Source organism: Cryptomeria japonica, chromosome 9 (genome assembly GCF_030272615.1).
Source record: "Cryptomeria japonica chromosome 9, Sugi_1.0, whole genome shotgun sequence".
NCBI classification, from domain to species: domain Eukaryota; kingdom Viridiplantae; phylum Streptophyta; class Pinopsida; order Cupressales; family Cupressaceae; genus Cryptomeria; species Cryptomeria japonica.
This window is the reverse complement of record NC_081413.1, coordinates 489626626-489651151: the sequence shown is the minus strand read 5'-3', so window position 1 is coordinate 489651151 and position 24526 is coordinate 489626626. Positions and strand designations below refer to the sequence as shown.

The following is a 24526-nucleotide window of genomic DNA, read 5'->3' as shown; positions in this document are numbered from 1 at the left end:
TGTATTGATTTTATTGTTGAGTTAGCGTTTACAAAAACATTTTAAAATTTACAAACAACATATCCATAACTATAGATCAAATCTATAAGACAAAAGCCAATCCATACTCATGAAATCAATTACTAACATTCATCTTACAATTACTAACATCCCTCCATAACTAGTGAATTATATTCTATCATCAATCACAATACTTCTAACTAAATATTTAAATGTAAAATAAATTGAGAATATTTATATTATTTATTTATATATATTATGCTTATAATAAGAGATTTTGTTCCTCTTTCACTAGCAAACAAGGATAAAGAGCAACAAAATAAGCATTTTTGGAGCAATTTATCAAGGCAATTATAAGCAAGTTATTAAGTGAAGAGCATGAGTTACTCCTCATGTTTCAATTATCATTCATTGAATTTCGCTAATTAAAAGTCCACTAAAAAAATCATCTAGTCAGCCAATAACTACTCATTTTCTCAAAAAAAAGAGTTATTAATTAGATCAATTGTTCAACTTTATTGGTACCAATAGTGTATGATTATTAGGGCATTTTGCATAACTATTGGATCTATTGTGCGATTTTTGTGGGTTGTCAAGCAAATGGGTAATAGGATAACATAAAATATGTTTTGAATGACACTTTGAAATGGCCATTTTTTGACTCTTGTGTGTAAAATGTATCCCATAGCATTCATCGTAACTACCCAATAAGACATAACTATAATCAATTAAGTTACATATAAAGACCAAAAAAACAAATTCATATATTGTTTAAAAGTTTAAGTAGGCCAAATTAACTATAACGACTAGTATGCTCTTCCCCTAAGGTATATAAGATTTTTCTGTTTGAACACCCACTTTCCTCATTGTTATTGACAGATTAGAGAGCATAAAAACCTCTAGACAGTCAGTTGTTTCGTTGCTATTGTGGGAGAAGTAGATTGAATGATAATGTGCTACAGCAGTAGACAAGAATGGCTTATATATTATTTTTCACATGTTCCAGACATGTTGGTGATTCCTCAATAAATTTTACACCCAGGGAATGACAGTAACCCATTTAAAACAAAATGGGAACTGAAATTTAAGATTAACCAAATGCCAATTCCATCCACCGCTAATCTCATTCTGAGAGCATCGTGTAGAGACGGTCGGTTGAAAGAGGCGTTACAGATTCTGCTTGCTATAAAGGATACCCTAATCAACTCTTGCACAAATCTTTTACTGTTGCAGATCTGTATTGCCAGGAATGGGCTTTTACAAGGTAAGCAAATCCACTCTCTCATCAATCACAAGCGACTTGCATTTGCTGCCAACACATTTGTTCAAAATAAACTTATCAGCATGTACGTCAATTGCGGTAGTTTGGAAGATGCTCGTAAAGTTTTTGACGATATGAAGGAGCGAGACAGCTTCTCATGGAATATCATAATTGCAGCTTACAGAAGATATGGCTTTCCTCAGGAGGCATTCAAATTGTTTCACCAAATGCAACGAACAGGCATTGAACCCAATCAGTTCACCTTTGCCACTATACTCCCAGCCTGTGCCAAACTGAGAAATTTGGCACAGGGTATGGATATACATCAAAGCATAATTGAAAGAGGATTTTTGTCAGAGGTTGTTGTTGAGAATGCACTGCTAGATATGTATGCAAAATGTGGAAGCATACAAAAGGCACGTGATCTGTTTGACATAATGTCTGAAAAGAATGTGGTTTCGTGGAATACCATGATTGCAGGGTATGCACAATGTGGTGCTCTGGATGAGGCTTTGAGACTTGTCAAAGAAATGCCTCGCCCAGATGTCATCTCATGGAGTGCCATGGTTGCAGGATATTCACAAAATGGGTTGTTTGAAAATGCCTTGGAGGCCTTTAAGGAAATGCATTTGGCAGGTTTGAAGCCGAACACCACAACCTTTGCCAGCATCCTACCAGCCTGTGCCAAAATGGGAGATTTGGAAGTGGGGATGGACATCCATCAAAGAATAATTGAATGTGGATTTTCATCAGATGTTGTGGTTGCAAGTGCCCTCGTAGACATGTATGCAAAATGTGGAAGCATAGGTAAAGCGCGTGAACTCTTTGACAAAATGCTTGAAAGAGATGTGGTTTCGTGGACGGCAATGATTGCAGGATATGCACAGAATGGTTTTAATGAAAAGGCTTTGGAAACTTTTAAGCAAATGCAGTTGGCAGGTGTAAAGCCAAACCCCACAACCTTTGCTAGCATCCTTCCAGCCTGTGCCAAAATGGGAGCTTTGGAACAGGGCATGGACATCCATCAAAGCATAATTGAAAGTGGATTTTATTCAAATGTGGTAGTTGCAAGTGCTGTGGTAGACATGTACGCTAAGTGTGGAAGCATACACAAGGCACGCGAACTGTTTGATGAAATCCCTCAAAGAAATGTGATCTCATGGAATGCTCTGATTGCAGGATATGCACAAAATGGCTTTTGCAGCGACGCTCTGAAAATCTTTGAACTGATAAAGCACTCTGGAACAAACCCTAACGATGTAACCTTCGCTTGTGTTTTATTAGCATGCACCTATGCAGGCTTAGTGGAAGAGGGATGCAAATACTTCAATGGCATGAGCGAGTTCCATTGCATTATGCCCACCATTGATCATTATGTGTGCATGGCTGACCTTCTTGGTCGTGCTGGCTATCTTGAGGAAACTTTTAACTTTATCATCAAGATGCCAGTTAAACCCGAGGTGGTTGTGTGGACATGTTTGCTTGATGCCTGTCGACCACATAATAATATAAGGTTAGGAGCATTTGCAGCAAAACTTCTCTTTGAGATGTATCCTGACAATGCTGCAACTTATGTTCTTCTGTCAAACATGTATGTAGAAGTGGGCAGGTGGGGTGATGCTCAAATAGTGAGGAGTTTGATGAAAGATAGAGGAATTAAAAAGATACCTGGATGTAGTTGGATTGAAGACCACAAGATGATACATGTTTTTTGTGCAGGAGACAGATCACACCCACAAACACAGGAGATCTATGAAAAGTTGGAGAGTTTGTCTTGGGAGATGAAGGTAGCAGGGTATTTTCCAGATTCGACACATGTATTGAATGATGTGGAGGAGGAGGAAAAAGAATTCTTCGTATGCCACCATAGTGAGAAGCTGGCAATTGCGTTTGGATTGTTAAACACACCCCCTAGAACAACTATTAGGATCGTCAAAAACCTTCGAGTATGTGTTGAGTGCCACACTGCAACCAAGTTTATCTCCAACATTGTTGCAAGAGAAATTGTTGTGAGAGATGTAAATCGGTTTCATCATTTTAAACAAGGAAAGTGTTCGTGTGGAGATTATTGGTGATGCAAAGGAAAACAACCTGTAAAAAATGAGACTTGCACCATATCAGGTTTGCAGTGATATAGAAGGGAACAGTCATTATTTGCAGTTTCTAACAAGTAGTTTTCGTCTGTTTGGAGACGTAGACCATGCTGTTAAATTGATAAAATCAGACGTCCATGATCCAATGTGCATCACTGCCTTTATATTCTGATATTTGATATTTATTGAAGTACTGTTTTATGATAGCACAAAGGTGTCAAAAAATTGAACTGTTTTCTGGAAACCTGCAATCTCTGGATCGAAAAGCTAGAGTAAAAGGCAGAAAATAGGAAAAAGAAAAGTAGAGGAACCCTTGAAGGAACTGGGAGAATGCTTGACCAACAGATGTTTGTCAATTCAAATAAATGTGAGACAAAGGCTTACAATTGATTCCGTGCGCGGAGATGACATGGAGAACATATCTTGATAGTTATTCATTCCAACTCTTTGTCATTTTGTACAGCGCTTCATTATCTCTGTGCTTACATCAGGTTTGCCATTTGGAACTGAATTTCATGTATGCAAATTTATATATGCTCAGCACAAAGCTTGATCTAGAAATTGTAGCTGTGCACAGATCAATCTTGGCTATTCATTCACTTGTTTTTAATCTCCTCCAAAAATGAATTGTCTCTGTAAAGAATTAGTGAATCATTCACAAAATTTAAAAAGATATAAATAATCATGTGTAATCCCAGAGTAAGATGAAAAATAAAGGGTAATTTTGATTGCCCTACTAGCCCAAGCTTAATTCATGTCTTTTGTTTGTTAGTTCCTGCATCTGGCAGGGATATTTATGTGATCACGTTTTGGTCTTTCTTTGCTTTCTAAATTTTGTAGAGGTAAAAGATTAAGGGAATGGCTAATGCTTTGGTTTTTTTTTTAAAACCTTCTTTTCTAACAAAATTATGTGATTTTTGAAGATTGTTTTGTGAAGAGAGTTTTGAATTTCTTAGGAGAGGAAGAAGTCAGATTACACAAGAAAATCATAGATATTCTTACACCAAAGGAGAGAGTACTTGATTTGGGAATCCAACATAATTGGGGAGATTGGTATCTTCATAACAACACCACACCTATAAGGGCATATGGTTACAAGGCAAGCCCACACATTTTGACAAAACATGTTCCAAAAATATTGGCATATTTGGAGATTATTTGGCAATTAAATGATTCTGAGAAGGCTCATTTGAGAAGTCAAAAGAAGGGGTCTTTATTCCTTATTTCTACAAAATTAATTGATTTTATTGCCCAAAATAAGGAAGGGTTGGAACATACCTATAAAGTGGAAAATTGGACCCTAGTGACTCCCCACATAGGAGAGAGAAAGGAAGTCACTAGGATGATTTTCACTTGGAGGAACTTTACATTCAAAAGAGGGGCTTGACTCCACTAGATCCAGATCCAAGGGAAGCAAGGATGTGAATTCCAAGTGGAAGGGTTGAAGTGTGATTTACCCTCTTTTGTAAATGAGAAAGTTGACTTGTTGACTATGTGGAACAAAGAGAGAAAATGAGTGAAATGAGGAGCTACTGGTTCAGGATTGCACTGTAACTTTGGATCTGAGTTAATTAAACTGATACGGATCCGCCCTGCAAATTTGGAGAAAAGTTGTCGGGACTGTGGCGACAATGTACATGGTCTTCCACAAAATCCACGAAACGAAAGGGGTTCTTCCATCTCTGCAAATGAAGCCCAAGCTTGCAATTATAGCGGCGCACCTACAACCTACACACATAAAAGAGAGGGATAAAGGTTGTGGATAGGGGTTTGCCTCAATCAAACCCGGTTGAGGAATCAACCTTGAAAGAAAGTAATTGCGAATGCTTGAATGTAAACAATGGAAATGTATACCTTGTAGATCTGCAACTTGTTGATGATGATTGCTTTGCTTCTTGGATGTAATCACCAGTGTTGCATGAAATGACATGTAACATGACAAAACCCTAACACACACACATGCTTGCAAATGAATGTTGTAATATTGCTCATATGGATGAATGAAGAAGACTTGAATGCTTGAATGCTTGATCATGTATATTTTCGCCTATGCTTGCTTACCATCCCTTCGCTTGAATTTCGCCTCCCACAAATGAGAAAACCAACTCCCTTTTATACATGCCTCAGAAGATTAATTCATCCCATCAAAGGTCGACATCGGGGAGATTTGGGACCCCGAAGTGCAGATAAGCCCGGGGGGACCTATCTCCGGGCCACCCTAAGAGGGTGGGACAGGGGCGCCCCTATCCCACCCTATCTTGGGGCCCAGACAGGGTCCTGAGGCTATCTTAGGGCTCAAACAGGAAGGGGTATAAGATGAAGATGAGAGATGCAGAGCAATACCACAAGGAGTATAAGATGTCACTAATCTTGAGGAACAAAAGCACCCAATCATAGGATCTTAACTCACTCAAACATATGCAAGAGCACACAAAACAAAAGAGGAACACGACAAACAAGAACAAGACCAAGCACAAAAGACACACAACGAAGACAAGACACAAGACCGCAAACCAACTAGCCGAAGAGACCTCAATATCCAAATGTCTCAACAACTAATTGAAACACAAAGACTAATGCCACCTCATTAACACAAACGATCACATAAAAGAGCAAAAGATGATATCATCCATGAACCATCAATAGTAAAACTATGAGTTCATGAGAGGAAGAAGAGAGAGAACATGAATACACACTTTGGTGATCCATGAAAAGAAAGGCGAACAAGAGAGAAACCATGGACATCTCGCCCCTAAAACTAGGTGATCCATGCAAAGGACATGGAAATCTAGCCCCTAGAGCCTGTTTGGGTGATCCATGTAAGGGAGGAGAGTGAGAGCGTCATTAGTTCCACTCAACCTCATGCACGTGTTTGCAAGTGAGGTTCGAAGCGCCTCATAGGAGTCCATGCCCGAGTATGCTACAACCTGTTATGGAATGTATAATACAAGTGTCAAGAAATGTGTGATATCTCGCTCTAAGAGTCTATGCTTTGGTTCCGAGAATAATCACCCTGCATAAGAGAAAAGTGGTGTCATCTCGCTCTAAGAGTCTGTGCTCTGGTTCTGAGAATGACTCACTGTATAAGACAAGAAGAAGTGAAGACATCTCGCTCTAAGAGTCTGTGCTCTGGTTTTGAGAATGACTCAATGTATAAGAGGAAAGTGATGACATCTTTCTCTAAGAGGCTGCCCTCTGGTTCCAAGAATGTTGCACTGTACAATGCATGAGAGAAGTATAGTACAAAGGAGCAGTGTGGGTGCCCCCCCCTTAAGATGTCAACATAGGTAGATGCTGATATCTTAAGGAAAGTAGAACAAGGATACCTACCTTCGTCACAAAGAAGATATCCACTATGCAACAATGTCGTAAATCGAAACAAGAGAGGGAATACTCTTCAAGCAAGGATAAGATAGTTGAAAAAGAGATATCTTGCCGCAAGTGTGAAGGAGATCCTTGGAGGAGAAGAGATCTTTGTTCAAAAGGCATCTACCCCCAAGAGGAGTTGTCGTAGACAAATATAACATCTTCTAGAACAAGAAAAGGAAAGAACAAGAATGCAATCCTTTCTCCTATTTCTAGGTGAAAGGGATTCTTGATGAGGGATGACTCACTTTTAGCCCCCAGAGGGATGGGTGAATTTATCATAGATGTACATTACCAAGTGTAAAAGAGGTCATAGTCAAGGACTAACACCTCTTGTATAAGAGAGAATCCTTGAGCCAATAACCAACAACTATGCACAAGGAATGACATCAAGTAATATAACTCACATCATCCACTTAATAGGGCAAAGTGGATCCCTAGAGAAAGAGAGAGAGGGGGGGATCATTGCCCCCCAAGCTAAGGGACAATGAGAAGAGCTTACACAATCTTCTAGAGAGAATTGAACATGAGTAAATGAAAGACATCAGTAAATGTAAAATACATGTCTCAAGAAGTGGTAATCTTCGAAAGGAAGAGAGAAAAAAGCATCACATATTCCCCAAGGGGGATTAATCATAAAAGCATACCATTGTAAGAAATGATAATCACATATGAAAAATGCAGCCCCTAAAGCAAATAATAATACATGAGAAAGAAAGAAAGGGAAAGGAGTGAAAATCCTTGCCCCCCAAGTGAGGAGAACAAGGAGAAACATTACACATTTTCTGATGGTGATTATTTTCAAGTGATATGCCTTCCTAGTGGAACAAATCCTTTCAAGGAAGGGATACATACTTCTCAAGAGATCATTCCCTGCTAAGGAGCATATCATACTTGCGAATAATCAAAATCATAGAAGAGGTAAGATTTCCAAGAGAATGAAGGAAAGAGAAGAAGTGCAATACTCATTAAAGATGCCCCTCTCCAAGCAAAGAGAGAAACCAAAGAACACTTATGTGCTCACATAAGAATAACTCTATGCAAGAAAAGAGATCTAATAATGAATAATGCACAAAGATAGAGATAAATGTATATAAAGAAGAAGGAAAATAGACTTCATGTTGCTGCCCCAAAGTATGCAAAATGGAAACAATACCACCATAAATGATAAAGAGCCCCCTATTAAATGGGTTAGTTATGACATAGGGTGAAGAGAAACATGAAGGAAAAATAAGTACTAAGGCACTATGTTTTTACCAAGAAATACAACTAGATCTGTTGTGAGACAAATTTGTGCAAGATCATATTGCAGTTGAACAAATTTCTTAAATACATAACATTTTCCAAGAGAATGTGAATATGAATCATGAAAAGTGCAAGATTCAATACCTTTCACTTGCTTAAGATTTTTGTTTTTATTTTGAATAGGAAAGGAAATGTTCTTGTCATATTTCAATCTCCAATAGATTCTTGCAGCTAATCTGTCAGGATGGTAAATATCATCTTGACATAAAGGAGAGGGTTTGTTAGGAGAGGAAGGTTGATTACCCATAATTCTAATTTTGCCACTATCTATGCCATCTTGAATAGATTTTTGAAAGTCAGGGCAATTGTCAGCATTATGGTCATGGGGTTGATGAAATGAACAAAAAGGACGTTTTGAAGAAGAAGCATTCTTGCAAGCTCTCTTGATTTGTTGTCTTTGAAGGTAATCTTTAAAGTTTTGAGTCGAAAGAGGTCATCCGTAGAAAGAGGGGTACCACTTCCTAGGCCTTTTGTAGTAGTTTGTGTAGGGGGATTTAAGGGACACGAATTCCATGCTCAAATTTCCCAATTCATTGTCCTTTAAAACCTTGTTTTGTAATTATATGAAAGCCACGACTATAAGAATGTTGCAATTGACTAGATGGAGGAACAAGATCATGAATTTCTTTGAAATTTGATGTGTAAAGAGGCAGAAAAAGATTTGTAGATGAAGGAGTATCATGTGAAATGACAATCTTCTTTCTTTTATCAAGCTTATCCTTTTTGGAAGATTGAGGAGGAACATCTTCGTCATCTAAAGGCTCATTTTTTAGTTATTTATATGCGAGGGGGAAGGTCATGCATAAAATGCATGACATCATCCTCCCTACATATACTTTGATGTTGAAGATAGGTCTTAGAAGAATAAGAAGGATCTAAAGAAGTAAGAATGTTGATGTTTTGATTTTGCCCCCCCTTGCTCAAGGGTATGTGTAGAAGAAGAAGATGAATCCATGTTACTTTCCAATGCTTTATTTTTTTTAGAGAGATCATTGGTTAAAGCATTAGGTCTTATCTCATACACACAAGATACCTTAGGAGAGGTATAAAGGTTAGGATCTCTCGATTTAGTATCTACAAAAGCTTTAAGGTGATTAACATAGGAAATGCATTTTGTTAACAACATCACCATAATGCAACATTTATGATACATGAAAGCTTTGAGATCTAATTAAAAAGAAAATAATTTTGAAATCCTAACAACACAATATGACCAAGCACTATGAATAAAGAGAAGCAACAAAAAATGAAATAAATTCTTATCCGACACATGATTATAGTAAATATATGCAAAAAAAACAATGTATTCATATGCGAAAGAGCAAGTAAATCCAATTTATTAATTGCCATTGAAAGTTTCTTAATTAAAATTTGAATTTGCTGGAAAAGCAGATCCAAAATTAGGACCTCTTATGAAAATCAATATAAGATTTGAATGTGATGAACTTTGAATTTGTGTTTGACCTTAAAGAGTGTTAAAATTGTTAAAGTACGTCGATTTTTTGGATTTGAGTAGAAAAATACAGTCAATTCCGTCTCCCGAAATTTCGGGAAAAAGCCGAAGACCGTGGCAAAAGTGCACACGGTCCGACCAACTTTTTTTGAAATTTTCAAGGATGATAGAAATTATGATTTTAATGCGGAATCCAAAACAACAATCGATTTGGAGATGTCTAGATTGGTCAAACGTGCAGTCAAAGGTCAAAAATAGAAGAATCTTAAAAATTAGGGTTTTATGATTTAACCACTAAATTTTCAGAATAAAGGGACAGATTTGAATTGCAATTTTGAAATAGAAATCAGATCTGAAACAAGTAATTAAAATTTTACATTTCACAAGCTTAATTTTCTCAAAATGAAAAATTACGGTTTTTAGGCAATTAACCTCTAAAATTTGCAAATAGATCAAACTTGGAAATGAAAATTTGAAATTGAAATAGCAATTAATCAGAATTAATGTGTAAGACGTTGGGTTCACCAAAATGTAAAGTGGAAAATTGGACCCTAGTGACTCCCCATGTAGGAGAGAGAAAGAAAGTCACTAGGATGATTTTCACTTAGAGGAACTTTACATTCAAAAGAGGGGATTGACTCCACTAGATCCAGATCCAAGGGAAACAAGGATGTGAATTCCAAGTGGATTGCAAGGGTTGAAGTGTGATTTACCCTCTTTTGTAAATGAAAAAGTTGACTTGTTGACTATGTGGAACAAGGAGAGAAAATGAGTGAAATGAGGAGCTACTAGTTCGGGATCATGTTGTAACTTCGGATTTGAGTTTTTGCCCTGCAAATTTGGAGAAAAGTCGTTGAGACCGTGGCAACAATGTACATGGTTCTCCACAAAATCCATGAAACAAAAGGGGTTCTTTCGTCTCTGCAAATGAAGTCCAAACCTGCAATTACAACGACACACCTACAACCTACACACAAAAAAGAGAGGGAGAAGGGTTGTGGATAGGGGTTTGCCTCAGTCAAACCTTGATTGAGGAATCAACCTTGAAAGAAAGTAATTGCAAATGCTTGAATGTAAGCAATGGAAATGTATACCTTATAGATATGCAACTTGTTGATGATGATTGCTTTGCTTCTTGGATGTAATCACAAGTGTTGCATGAAATGGAATGTAACATGACAAAACCCTAACACACACATGCTTGCAAATGAATGTTGTAATATTGTTCCTATGGATGAATGAAGAAGACTTGAATGCTTGAATGTTTGATCATGTATATTTTTGCCTATGCTTTCTTATCACCCCTTCACTTGAATTTCGCCTCCCACACATGAGAAAACCAACTCCCTTTTATACATGCCTTAGAAGATTAATTCATCTCACCAAAGGCCGACATTGGGAGATTTGGGATCCCGAAGTGCAGATAGGGTCGAGGGGACCTATCTTAGGGCCACTCTAAGAGGGTGGGACAAGGGTTCCATGCCCTTGTTCAAGGGGGACAGGGGTGCTATGCCCCTGTCCTACCCTATCTTGGGGCCTAGACAATGTCCTGAGGCTAGCTCAGGGCTCAAACAGAAAGGGGTCAATGAGGCGAACATGCAGAAAGAGGTCCAGGTCAGAATGGAGGGTGTCGTCGCCAAAGTGATGACTTCAAATGTGGTTAAAATTGTAGGAGACACAATTTTATGACACTACAATACCTATTCAATTTTGTTGTTTTATAAAATGGGATTGGAGCCTACAAGGATCTTTCATCTAGAAGGGTTCATAAACCAAGTCAAATTGAGAATCACGAGGACTAGATTCCTTGGTGAGAATTTATATTAAGAGGATGTAATTAGGAATTGTTTGACATTGAATGAGGTAGTTGATAGAATATTTAGGACTTGAAAATTTAGGACTTGAAAATTTCATTGTTAAGAGATTATTGGACACTACTTTCCCCAAGGTGCATCCCTTGCAGTAAATATAACCTTGTTTAGTGAAGCAGCAACAAATAAATTGTAGGTAGATTTTGATAAGTTGCATGAGAAACATATGAAGGTAGTTGTTGATCTAAACCAAATGAAAACATTCCAACCACCACCTTCAAGTGCTAATGTCTGATTGTTTCTACTTTGTCTATAAGTGGACTTTGAAGTCTACAGTCATGAAGTAGGTTTAAAAATGTGCAAATTTTGATTCAAAAGTTCCCAATGATATTATAACAACTAATGACATGCTAATTATACTTGTGGAAGTTGTTGCATACATGTAAAAGTTGGACAAAAAACTAAAAGATAAATTATAGATGCTGGAAAATGTAGAGGGTAGGTGCACAAAGATGTGACACAAAAAGGGAGTCTTAAGATGTCTGTTTTTTTTTTCTAAAATTAGCAAATTTTGACCTTTGATGAGAAATTGAAGATAGTTATGCTTAAAATTTGAAGATGCAACATGAACAAAAATTGTAGTTCTTTGAATCTACTTTCTAAACTACTATTTTTTCTTAAAAATGGCGGAGATTAAGGGTTTCAAAAAGGGGGGCCACACAAAGTGGTTATGCTTTTAATAAAAAAACATAACATAACATCTATTGTATCCCCCCTAAAATGTTAAATTTTTTGTAGAATTTCAAAAATAGCTCCAGTGATAAATTAGTTAATACCATAGTTTATGCTTGATATTTTTGGCTATTTTTTTTAATGAATATATGATTTTTTACTGACTTTTGAAGTGGAGACATCCTGAAAAATAGAAATTTGAGCATGCTCCCCCCTAATTTTTTTGACAATTAATTGAAAATCAAAAATTAAATTTCAATACATGTAGAATGGAGTCTAGTTTCTAAAATCTAATATGTTTCAAAATTCAATGGACTAGTTAAAAACTATACCCAAAATACCACATGTTGGTTTTGGAAAAAAAAAACGAACACACTTACAAAAGAAATTAAAGATGACAACTTTAACATAATCAAAATATAAAAAATTATATGCTTAGATAGCTAAGATAAAACTTAACATCATTGTGGTATTTTTGTAAATTTGCATTGAAACACATGCAAACATGATGGAGAGCACAACCAAAAATGTGTGAAATTTTTCTCTCTTTTCAAAAAAACACATCTTTGGCATGAAATGGTCATCCAACCCATTGGATTGGAAGGGTTGGTATTTTCAAATGCAAAATATTTGGCAAGCACCAAATTATTCCATTTTTCACATTTGGTGAGCGTCAAATTCAATGCTCACCAAATGTTCTGTAATGGAAAATTCTCTCTCTCTCTCTCTCTCTCTCTCTCTCTCTCTCTCTCTCTCTCTCTCTCTTTGTGTGTGTGTGTGTGTGATTAAATGTTTCAAACTTGAGTCAAACACAATATACCAACAAGAATATATACATGAAATATAACATTTAAGTATAAGAAAGAAAAAAGACATGTATATTTCACTTCTTTTTCCTTTCTGATACTTTAAGTTATATTTCATGTATATATTAGTAAGATGTTTAAGAGTCTTTTCAGATCTCTAGGAGTTATTAATATAGATTATAGGTTTTAGAAGATCATATAAGTTTTCAACTTAGTCAAATTTTAGTAAGCAACATGCTCCTATTGATATTTTCTCGCTATCTCTATCTTAGTCTCTTTATCTTCCCAAACTCTAGACCTATCTCTCTCCCTCTCTTCTCTCTCTCTCACCTCTCTAGGTATCTCCCACCCTCTCTCCCTCTCTACCTCACCTTCCCTCCTTACCCCCATCCCTACCCCTGCCTCCCTTCTCTTCTTCTATCTTTCTCTCTTATTGTTTCTCTCCCTTCTCTCCATTCTCTTGATCACTACCTATCCCTCCCACCCTCTCTCCCCCCATCTCTAGGTCTCTCCCTCCCTCCCTCTTTACCTCACTACCTCTCCCTCCCTATCTCATTACCCACCTCTCTCTCCCCTCTATCTCTCTCACCTCTATCTATGTCCCCTAGGTCTCTCACCTCTATATATGTCCCCTAGGTCTCTCACCCCTCTCCCTGGGCTCTAGGTCTCTCACCTCTCTATCTCTCACCTCTATAGTTCTTTCCCTCCCTCGCCACTTCTCTCCCTAGTTACCCCTTTTTCTCTCTTTGTGAAATCTCTCTCCCTCACCTCTCTACCTTTCTCCTCTCCAGGTCTCTTAGTCACTCCCTTTATACCTCTCCTACCTCTCTCCGTAGCCCTCTCTTTCTCTTTTTTCTTAGATCACTCACAATTTATCTCCTTGCCTCCTCTCTTGATCATCACCTCTTCCTCTCTTACATATAGGGTTTACAACATTTGGTGTAGGGTATAGGGATTAGGTTATATGCTTGATGGTATCAAGTATAGGGTTGAGGGTACAAGAATGATGATACAAGGTTTAGGGTACATAGGGTTGAGGGTATTGCCCATATTTATACTTCTCTCTATCTCTTCCTCTCCCTCATCTCTTCTCTCTCTCACCTCTCTCTACCATCTCTAGGTCTCTCTCTTTCTTCCTCTCTCCCTCTCTATCTCCCCTCCCTCCTTACCTCCATATCTATATCCCTCCCCTACTCTCTCTCCATTGTCTAGGTTGTCACCTCTCCCTCCCACCATCTATCTCTTCCCTCTCTAGGTTTCTCCCTCCATCTCTCCACCTCTATACCTCTCCATTCATTTTCTATTTACCCACCTCTCTCTACCCCCTCTCTCTAACCTAAGTATCTCACCTCTCTATCTATCCCCTCTCTAGTTCTATTCCTCCCTCTCCACCTCTCTCTCCATCCCCCCTTACCCATTTCCTTTTATGAAATTTCTCTCTCTCTCTCTCTCTCTCTCTCTCTCTCTCCCCCTTCCTTCTCTAGGTCCATCACTCTCTCCATGTCTACTTCCTCCCATCCCTTATTACTCCTCTCTCTCTCTCTTTGTTTTTTTGTCTCTCCTCTTATCACTCCCTCCCTCACCTCTCTAGGTCATTACCTTTCCCTTTTCTCTATATGATATATGGTTTAGGGTTTAAAGTTTTAACTTTTTAGGAATAGGGTGTAGGATATATGGTACAAGATTGATAGTATAAGGCTTAGGGTACATAGGGTTAAGGGTATTTCCTGTGTTGATAATTCTCTCCTTCTCACCTCAATATTACCTCTCTCTCACTTCTCTAGGTCTTTCCCTCCATTTATTCCTCTCCCCCTCTCTATCTCCCCCTCCATTCTTACCCCCATGTCTATCTCCCTCCCCCACTCACTCTTATTCTCTCTCAACATTGCCTAGGTCGTCACCTCTCTCTCTCTCTAGGTTTTCCCTCCCTCCCTCTCCACCTCCCTACCTCACCATACATGTTTCATCACCCACTTGTCTATACTCTTTACATCTCACCCCTCTCTCTCCCCATCTAGGTTTCTCACTTCTCTTCCCCTTAGGTCTCTCACCTATCTATATGTCCCCTCTCTAGTGCTCTCCCTCCTTCTCCACTACTCTCTCCCTCTCCCCTTACCCCTATCCCTTTATGAACTCTCCCCTTCTCTTCTCTCTCTCCTCTCACTTCTCCATCCCCTCCTTCCTTAGGTCTCTTACTCCCTCCATGTCTTCCTCTCCCTCTATCCCTTCTCTCCTTTCTCTCTCTTTGTTCTTGTGTCTGTATCTCTTCCTCTATCTCTCCCTCTCTTCTCTCTCTCACATCTCTCTCCTCTCTCTAGGTTTATCCCTCCCTATATTCCTTTCTCCCTCTCTATCTCTACCTCCCTCAACCCCATCTCTCTCTCTCCACATCTCTACCTCACCAAACATGTCTCATTACCCACCTATCTCTACCCCTCTTTGTCTCTCTCCTCCTCCATCTAGGTCTCTCACCTCTCTTTTCCCCTCCAATTCTCTCACCTATCTATTTGTCTGCTCTCTCTCTCTCTCTCTCTCTCTCTCACCCTTCCCACTTACCCCTATCACTTTATGAACTATTTACTTCTCTTCTTTCTCTCCCCTCACCTCTCTATCTCCTCCTTCCCTAGGTCTCTCAATCCCTCCATGTCTACCTCTCCCTCCATACCTTCTTACTCCTCTCTTTATTTTTTCTTTTATCTCTATCTATTCCTCTACCCGTCCCTCTCTATCTCTATCGCCCTCCTTAACCCCCCTCTCTCTTTCTCTCTATCACACACACATTCTCCATATATCTCCCCTCTCTAGGTCTCTCCCTCCCTATATTCCTCTCTCCCTCTCTATCTCCCTCTCCCCTCTTACCCCCATATCTATCTCCCCCCCCTCTCTCTCTAGGTTTCTCCCTCCCTCTCCACCTCCCCACCTCACCATAAATGTCACATTACCCACCCATCTCTATCTTCCTTTTTATATCTCACCCCTCTCTCTCTCCCAATCTAGGCCTCTAACATCTATTTCCCCCTCTAGGCCTCTCACCTATCTATATATCCCCTCTCCAGTTCTATCCCTCCCTCTCCCCCTCCTTAACCCTATCTCTTAATGAACTCTCTCCACTCACCACTTTATCTCCTCCCTCCATAGGCCTCTCACTCCCTCCATGTCTACCTCTCCCTCCATCATTTCTTATTCCTCTCTCTTTTTTGTCCATCTCTCCTCTCCTCCCTCCCTTCCATCTCTAGGTCCCTCCCTTGCTTTCTTCCCCTCTCCCTCTCTATATCCCCCTCCCTTCCTCTCCACCTCTTTATCTCTCCATCCATGCCTCATTACCTACCTTTCTCTATCTCCTTATATCTATCTCACCCCTCTCTCTACCCATCTAGGTATAGGATATAGGGTATAGGGTCAAATTACCTATAGGGTTTAGGGTATTGATATAGGGTTATTAAAATGCACTGACATAACTATAGCGCAAAATAATACTAGCATGTTTTTTTCTACATTGGATCTATTCTCTTACTCTTTGTCTCTCTCTCTGCCACTTTGATTAAGGCTTAAAGTTTAGGGTTTATGATTGATGATTGATAGTTGAGGTTTTGCCTTTCACTATCTCCCTACCTCCTTCCCTCTCTAAGGATACTTCCCTTTCTCTCTCCCTATAATCTCTCTCACCTTTCTCTCCCCTCTCTAGGTCTCTCACACCCCATCTCCCTATCTACCTCACATTTCCTCTTCAACCCAATCTCTATCCCTACTTCCCTCCCTCTCTCTTCTCTCTCCCTCTCTTATCATTTCTCTCCCTTCTCTCGATCACTACCTCTCCTTCACGCCCCCTCTCTTTCCCCTCTCTAGGTCTCTCCCTCTTTACCTCTCTAGTTCTCCATCCCTATCTCATTACCAACCTCTCTCTCTCTCTCTCTCTCTCTCTCCTCTCTCTCTCTCTCTCTCTCTCTCTCTCTCTCTCTCTCTCTCTCTCCCTAGACTCTAGGTCTCTAACCTCTATATCTCTCTCCCCTCTCTAGTTCTTTCCCTCCCTCTCCACCTCTCTCTCTCTCTCTCTCTCTCTCTCTCTCTCTCTCTCTCTCTCTCTCTCTCTCAACTCATCTCTCACACTTTATTCTCTCTCTGTCTCTCCCCTCTTCAAGTCCCTCACTTTCTCCCTTACTACCTATCTATCCTTCCCTCCTTCCTTGATCCTCTCTTTCTCTTTGTTATTTATCCCGTTCTCTCTCCCTCCCCTCTCTCATCTTCTATCCGCTCTATCTATCTCACCCCCGCTCTCTCTCCCTCTAGGTCTCTCACCTCTCTCCCCCCTTTAGGTATCTCACCTCTCTCTCCCCCTCTAGTTCTCTCACCTCTCTCCCCCTCCCCTCTTACCACTCTCCCTTTATGAACTCTATCATTCTCTTCTCTCTCTCCCCTCACCTCTCCATCTCTTTCTTCTCTAGGTCTCCTCCTCCCTCCACCTTATTCTCTAAAACCTATATGCTAAACAATTTAATTTCCCTAAACCCTATACCATATAAAGTGGAGGGAGAGGTAAAGACCTAGAGAGGGGAGAGGGGGAGAAGATGAGATACAAAAGAACAAAAATAGAGAGGGGAGTAAGAAGGGATGGAGGGAGAGGTAGATATTTATGGAGTGAGGGGATTAGGGAAGGATGAGAGAGAGAAGGGGAGAGTTCATAAAGGGAGAGGGTTAAGGGGGGGGTATATATTTAGGGAGTGAGGGACCTAGGGAAGGAGGAGAGAGAGAAGGGGAGAGTTCATAAAGGGAGAGGGGTAAGGGGGGATGGGTGAGATACCTAGAGGGGGAGACAGAGAGACCTAGATGGGGAGAGAGAGGAATTAGATAAATAGAGGGGGTGTAGATTGAGGTGGCTAGAGAGACATAGATGGAGAGGTAGATACGTGGAGGGGAAGGGAGAAACCTAGAGAGAGGAGAGAGAGTGGGTGGGAGAAGTGATGACTTAGACAATAGATAGATGGAATAAGAGAGGGAGAGATAATAAGAGAGAGTGGGGAAGTGAGAGATATAGGGGTAAGGAGGGAGGGGGAGATAGAAAGGGAGGGAGGAAGAAAGGGAGAGGGACCTAGAGAGAGAGAGAGAGAGAGAGAGAGAGAGAGATCAATACAAGCAATGACCTCAACCGTATGTACCCTAAACCCTTTAACATCAATCTTGTCCCCTCAATCCCATACCCTAAACCCTATATCCTACACCCTATTACCTAAATTCATAAAAGGGAGGGAAAGGTGATAACCTAGAGAGGGGAGGGAGATAGAAGAGGGGGGAGAGAGAGAGAGAGAGAGAGAGAGAGAGAGAGAGAGAGAGAGAGAGAGAGAGAGAGAGAGAGAGAGAGAGAGAGAGAGAGAGAGAGAGAGAGAGAGAGAGAGAGAGAGAGAGAGAGAGAGAGAGAGAGGAGACAAATGAAGAGTGATAGAGAGAGATAGGTCTAGAGTTCAAGGGAGATAAAGAGAATGAGATAGAGAGAGAATACTGATAAAAGCTTGGCGATTACTAAAAGTTGATTAATTCTAAAAATTAATAAGATCTTCTAAAATCTATAACCTATATTATAATGCCTATAGATTTGAATCCACTCTCAAACACATTAATTATAACTTAAAGTATAAGAAAGGAAAAATATATATTCAAATGTGACTTAAATGTTATATTTCATGTATATATTCTTTCTAGGATATTGAGTTTGAAACATTAATCAAAATGGGAGAGAGAGAAAAAGTCATTTTTTTGACACATAATATTTGACGAGTGCCAAATTTTGTGCTTGCCAAATGAAAAAATACATTTTTCACATTTAATGAGCTTGCCAAATGTTTTGAATTGACCAAGCTTGAGGCTTGGTCATTCTAAGACATTTGGCGCTTGTCAAATGCACAATTCGAGACAAAAACAAAAACTAGCATCTTGATTGTGTCACATCTTTGTGCACTTATCCTTGAGAAAAAGAATTGTGCCATCTATTGTAGATGGTAATGGGACAACTAAGTCATTGGGTCAATAGAAGGGAGAATTTAGTGTAGTGTTGCCTACTTTATCCTCATTCATATGTGTTAATGAAGAAATTGATGGAAATTTATTGAATAACACATTGGATGAGTTATTTACCCTAGAGACAAGTCTTGATAGTTATATCAAAGAGACTACAATAATATGGGATGCAAAATACATTATACATAATGAAAGGTTAGGTAAATTACTTTCTTTCCAATGGTCTTTAGAGAAAATGTATGCATCATGGATAGAGAAGTATAATGAATAGGGCATATTTGAATTTCAATCAATCATCATGCTTTGATAGTCAACATCCAACTTTGCAAATGACTTGATTTTAGAAAATTTGGCAATTCTCTAGTAGTGTAATAATTTTGGTTTATCTCATGGCTTATGTGGAAATGTCAAGATCAATCTCAGTTCTCTCCAACAACTTCAACAGATTCAAGGATTTTGTTTTGGAAAGATAATATCTTGCAATGGGAACAAGTTCCCAAGTAGCCTTTATTAAATGAAAAGTTAAAATGTTGAAGAGGGGAAAAAGACGGAGAAGGGACAAAGGAGGTTAGAATGCAAAGAAATCAAACAAGACACAATAAAAATGCAAATAACCAAATTTATACCTTGTCTTTCACCTCTCCCTTGGATTGAGCTTGATGAAGTGAAGGTGCCCCTTTGATGCCCCCACTTGATGTGCTCCTTTCTTGATGTGGATGTGGATTGCTCTCCTTTGCTCAACAAGATTAGGATTTGATAGGATTTGGATTGATGGATGAAGATTGAGGATTTGATAAAGGACTATGAGAAAATGATAAAGATATGATGAGGGAGATGAGGGGAGAAATTAGAAACATAAAGATAGAAGAATGGAAGACTCCTTTGTGAGGAAAAGAGACTCAAATTTATAGATTGGAGGAGGCCAATGAAGGGCCAAGATTGATTTGATCATGAAGGGCTAATATTGATTCAAGATAGTGGACATGGATCAAGGATGCCTTGGGAGAATAAAGAGGAATATAAAATTCCTTAGGGAAAGGGGAGAGGAATTAAAAAAATTCAAAATAAAGGATGCATAGGGAGATTCAAAGAAATTTGAATTTCTTTGAGAGGTTCAATGTTGATCTGACATGAGTGGGAGTTTAAAATTGGAGAATAATGATAAGTGGGATTATGAGAGATTCTAGAAGAATTAATTATGTTAAGTGCGATTAAGAAAAGTGATTTGTAGGAATCACATCACTAGGTTAATTAATTAAAATTAATTAACTAAGTGGGTTTAGAGGAAATAATTATTCGAGGGACTTTGGAAGAAATTGATAAATTAATTATTGGACAATAACTTGACAAGATTAATTAAATTGGATTTAATTAACACTGAGAAGAATAAGGATAACACAATTAAATCAATTAAATTTTGTTGACAAGCTTAAATTAATTAAATATTAATTTTAGGTGTCTACATTTTGCCCCTCTTTGATATAGCACCGTGAAATGATGTTGTATCAAAGAAGAATAGAACATAGTAGAAGAAAAGGATAAGGACTAGTAGCATGACGCCCCAGTCATAAGATGAGGAAGAATGATGAGGAGGAAGGATGATGAGGAAGTAGTTGCATGCCCCCTCGAGAGGACATGCGGGTTCGAAGAACATGGGTGTGCTCTCGAAATGGATGAGAAGACGAGGTAATGAAAGGATGAAGATGATGAAAGACGTAATGAGATAAATAAATGATAAATGGATTGGATTTCTTGTTGAGAAAGTATAGAGAGAAAACCTAGTTTGATATTGCCATGGATAGTCTACACCATTGATTATAGGAACCATGATGATATGAAGATTCAAGGTGTGGACTGATGCTCAGTCAAACATGTATGCCTTGCAAACAATCATGCAAGTGTTGATAAACACTAATGTAGGGTTGTCGGTTCGTACAAGGAAAACCTTCAAACACACCATGCCATGAAAAGTATGCCCCATTATACACCAGCCAAGAAATACCAAGATATAGGAAGATTAAGGAAGCCATGCGTAAGTATAGTCCTGGGACACAAGATGAACATTAAAGTGAAAAGATCAAGCCTACAAACAACATGCACATAACCAACTGACATCTCTTGCCAAGAGTAGGACATGGATTTGGATAAACTGCCAGACTAGGGAAGGATACATCCCGATGGGAAGGTGATGGATAGATTGGTGGATGACAAAAGACAAGCTGGATGTGCAAGGTCTGCAGATGAGAGGATTGCCACTTGGATTTGATTAGCACAGGTGCTTGAATTAGGCACAAGTCAGTGTAAGCTTAGGTAGATGGGAAAAGCTCAATTTGATGGATGGATAGGATTGGAAGAAGGAAAAATGATTAGATAGGATGAAAAGGGGGATGGATGATTGAGTAGGATTGGATTGGGGACGAGATTAATGATTGAATTGGAAGAGATGGAGAATATGATTGGATGAGATAGGATTGGATTAGAAATTGGATAGGATGGGGTGGATAGGATTTGATTGACTGGAGCCAATGACAAGGGAGAACCAAGGCTTGGTAAAAGGATGGATGGATGGAGGGGGGGAGATATTGTTTGGATAGGAGACAAATGGATTGAGTGGATGGATATGGATAGGATGATGGAGATCCAAGAACTATGTTGCAAAGGAGGAAAATGCCCCACTAAGGGTAGTGGAATGAAGGATAGGAAAGATGCTGGATAATAATGTGTGAGGTGGAAAGATAACGTGTAATGGATATGGATGGTAGAGGTATTAAGGCTTCTGTACTCCAAAGCATGCATATACATTATTTTGCCTCTATATGATCAAGACCAAAGATAAGAATGAAGGATTGCATTTGGATAGGATGAGGGATATGAGATGGAGGATATGGATATGATATTCAAGATCAAAGATAGAAAAGGACGATGTACTTAGATAGGATGCAAAAAAAAGATAAGGAATGTGGATGCTAGGATTGCATGTATGAAGCTTGCCCCAAAGTGTAGAGAGGATGGGGGGATGACACATGACACTTATTTGCCAAGTTTTCATCATGGTACTTACCGAAGGCACCACAAGAAGTGGTTTTCACCATTGGATGAAATGATTTTTCTTTACTTTTTCTGATTTTGATTTTTTTTCTTGATTTTTTGATTTTTATTTTTTATTTTTTTATTTTCTATTTTTTATTTTTTTTGAATTTTTGGAATAGTTTGGATGGATAATGATGAGGATGAGTGGATATGGAAGATAGTGTATGCATGAAGGAGAAAGGGATGACTCAAGCATCTAGTTCCATGGATGGTATCCCTTAGTATTGCTTTGAACCGGAGGTATGCTCATAGATATTGGTAACCATAATTGGGGGGATGAAATGGATAGGGGATGGAAGATAAGGATTTGCAAAGGATTGGACTAACAGAATGGGATTGTGAAAAATGGATGGTGGATAATGGATGGGGTTTTGAAAAATTTGTGGAAGATAAACATTGACACACACCTTGAAGGGTGGTGGAGTAGTGGAGGAGAGTGTTTCGAATTAGATGGAGGATAAAGTGTGGATTTTAGGAAATGAGGACCCAAAATAGAAGAAGAGGATGATGGGGTTGGGATGGTGGATTTTGGGACATAGTGACCCAAAATGGATTTTGAAGATGGAGGATTGGAGGACTTATGAATGGATGAAACTTTTGGATTAGCAAGTTTGGATGCCAAATTCGAATGTTTTGCTTCTAGAAGTAGCTTAGGAATCCACATAGTTTTTGATTTTTTCTTTTGGGGCCTTTTTTATTTTTATTTCTTTCAGATCATATTTTTCTTTTGAGCATGTCGTTTTGAGGGGACATGTTGATCCTTTAATTTTTGTGGATTTTGAGATTTATGCTTTTTAGATTGGGCATCCAAATTGCTTCCAAAAGCAATGGTATGGGTGCATGAGGATGGATGATTTAGGGATTTTATGGATGGTAGAATGATGGAGGGAGAATGTTGGAGGCGATTCAAGGATGTATGCCTCTATTGATCTTGCTTAGGGATTATTTGAGGTGATGGGGTGGCAGATGGAGGGATGTAAGGACCCAAAATGGATGGAAGGAATGGAGGATTTAGCTTTGGAATATAGGGTCCCAGAATGGATGTGGATGACTAGGGATGACGAAATTTTGATTTGCATGAAGGATTTTTGGATTTAGGAGGAATAGAGGATGTACCAACATCTTGAGCATTAGATTGAGGACCGATTATTACTTTGAAAATAAGATGCGAGTCCATTTTGAGGGGGATGGGATGTGGAAGGAGGATTAGGATCTTTAGATGGATTGGGATCATGACATGGAGATGAAGGGATACTTTGAACATGACTAGGGAGGGTATCATGAGATGGAGTGGGAGGGGTGATTGGATCATGAGATGGAAGAGGATCATGCGAATCATATGATCATGAGAGGAAGTGGAGGGGATGGGATCATTAGATGTAGTGGAGGGAGATGCATCATGAGATGAAGAGGATTCTATGATAGCATGCTTTGGAACAAGCTTTTGACATGTTTGGAGATGTGAGGATTGTGTGATGGAGGAGGATATGGAAGCTTCAATGTGAGTAGATGGAGGAATGTGGGTATCATGAAGTGCGGAGGATTGAGATTAGTTTTGAGGTGGAGGTGATTGAGGTGGATGGAGGACTTGAGGAGACGAGGCAACTTGATTTTGAGGTGGGGATTTTGTCTCCTTTGCTAACATGTCTTGGATAAGATTATGTATGATGGACTTGGAGGATGTCGATAATACGGATTTTGGAGGATTATGATAGGATGGATTGGGATAATGGATTGGGGGATGAGGATTGAGATAATGGATTGGGGAGTTAGGATTAATGCTTGGAGGACTATGGAGTAAAGGATTTGGATGGGGAGTAGAGGTAATGAATGTGTTGTAAAAAGATGAGGAAATGAAAAGGGGAAAAAGATGGAGAAGGGACAAAGGAGGTTAGAATGCAAAGAAATCAAACAAGACACAATACAAATGCAAATAACCAAATTTATACCTTGTCTTTCACCTCTTCCTCGAATTGAGCTTGATGAAGTGAAGGCGCCCCTTTGAGCTCCACTTGATGTGCTCCTTGCTTGATGTGGATGTGGATTGCTCTCCTTTTCTCAACAAGATTATGATTTGATAGGATTTGAATTGATGGATGAGGATTGAGGATTTGATAAAGAACTATGAGAAAATGATAAAGATGTGATAGAGGGAGATGAGGGGAGAAATTAGCAGCATAAAGATAGAAGAATGAAAGACTCCTTTGTGAGGAAAAGAGGCTCCAATTTATAGATTGAAGGAGGCCAATGGAGGGCCAAGATTGATTTGATCATGAAGGGCTAAGATTGATTCAAGATAGTGGACATGGATCAAGGATGCCTTGGGAGAATAAAGAGGAATATAAAATTCCTTGGGGAAAGGGGAGAGGAATTAAAAATTCCAAAATAAAGGATGCATAAGGAGATTCAAGAAATTTGAATTTCTTTGAGAGGTTCAATGTTGATGTGACATGAGTGGGAATTTGAAATTGGAGAATAATGATAAGTGGGATTATGAGAGATTCTAGAAGAATTAATTAGGTTAAGTGGGATTAGGAAAAGTGATTTGTAGGAGTCACATGACTAGGTTAATTAATTAAAATTAATTAACTGAGTGGGTT

The 24526-nt window shown here is 39.0% G+C and overlaps 1 protein-coding gene across 1 annotated transcript; it reads left to right on the top strand.

Annotated features, from left to right (window-relative positions):
• The first annotated feature begins 866 nt into the window (after positions 1–866).
• Positions 867–3953, top strand: LOC131079699 (pentatricopeptide repeat-containing protein At3g24000, mitochondrial). Its single transcript, XM_058017728.2, has 2 exons — positions 867–1264; positions 1439–3953. Exons 1-2 carry the CDS (start codon positions 1099–1101, stop codon positions 3334–3336), a joined length of 2064 nt encoding a protein of 687 aa, XP_057873711.1. The 5' UTR covers positions 867–1098; the 3' UTR covers positions 3337–3953.
• Positions 3954–24526: the final 20573 nt, after the last annotated feature.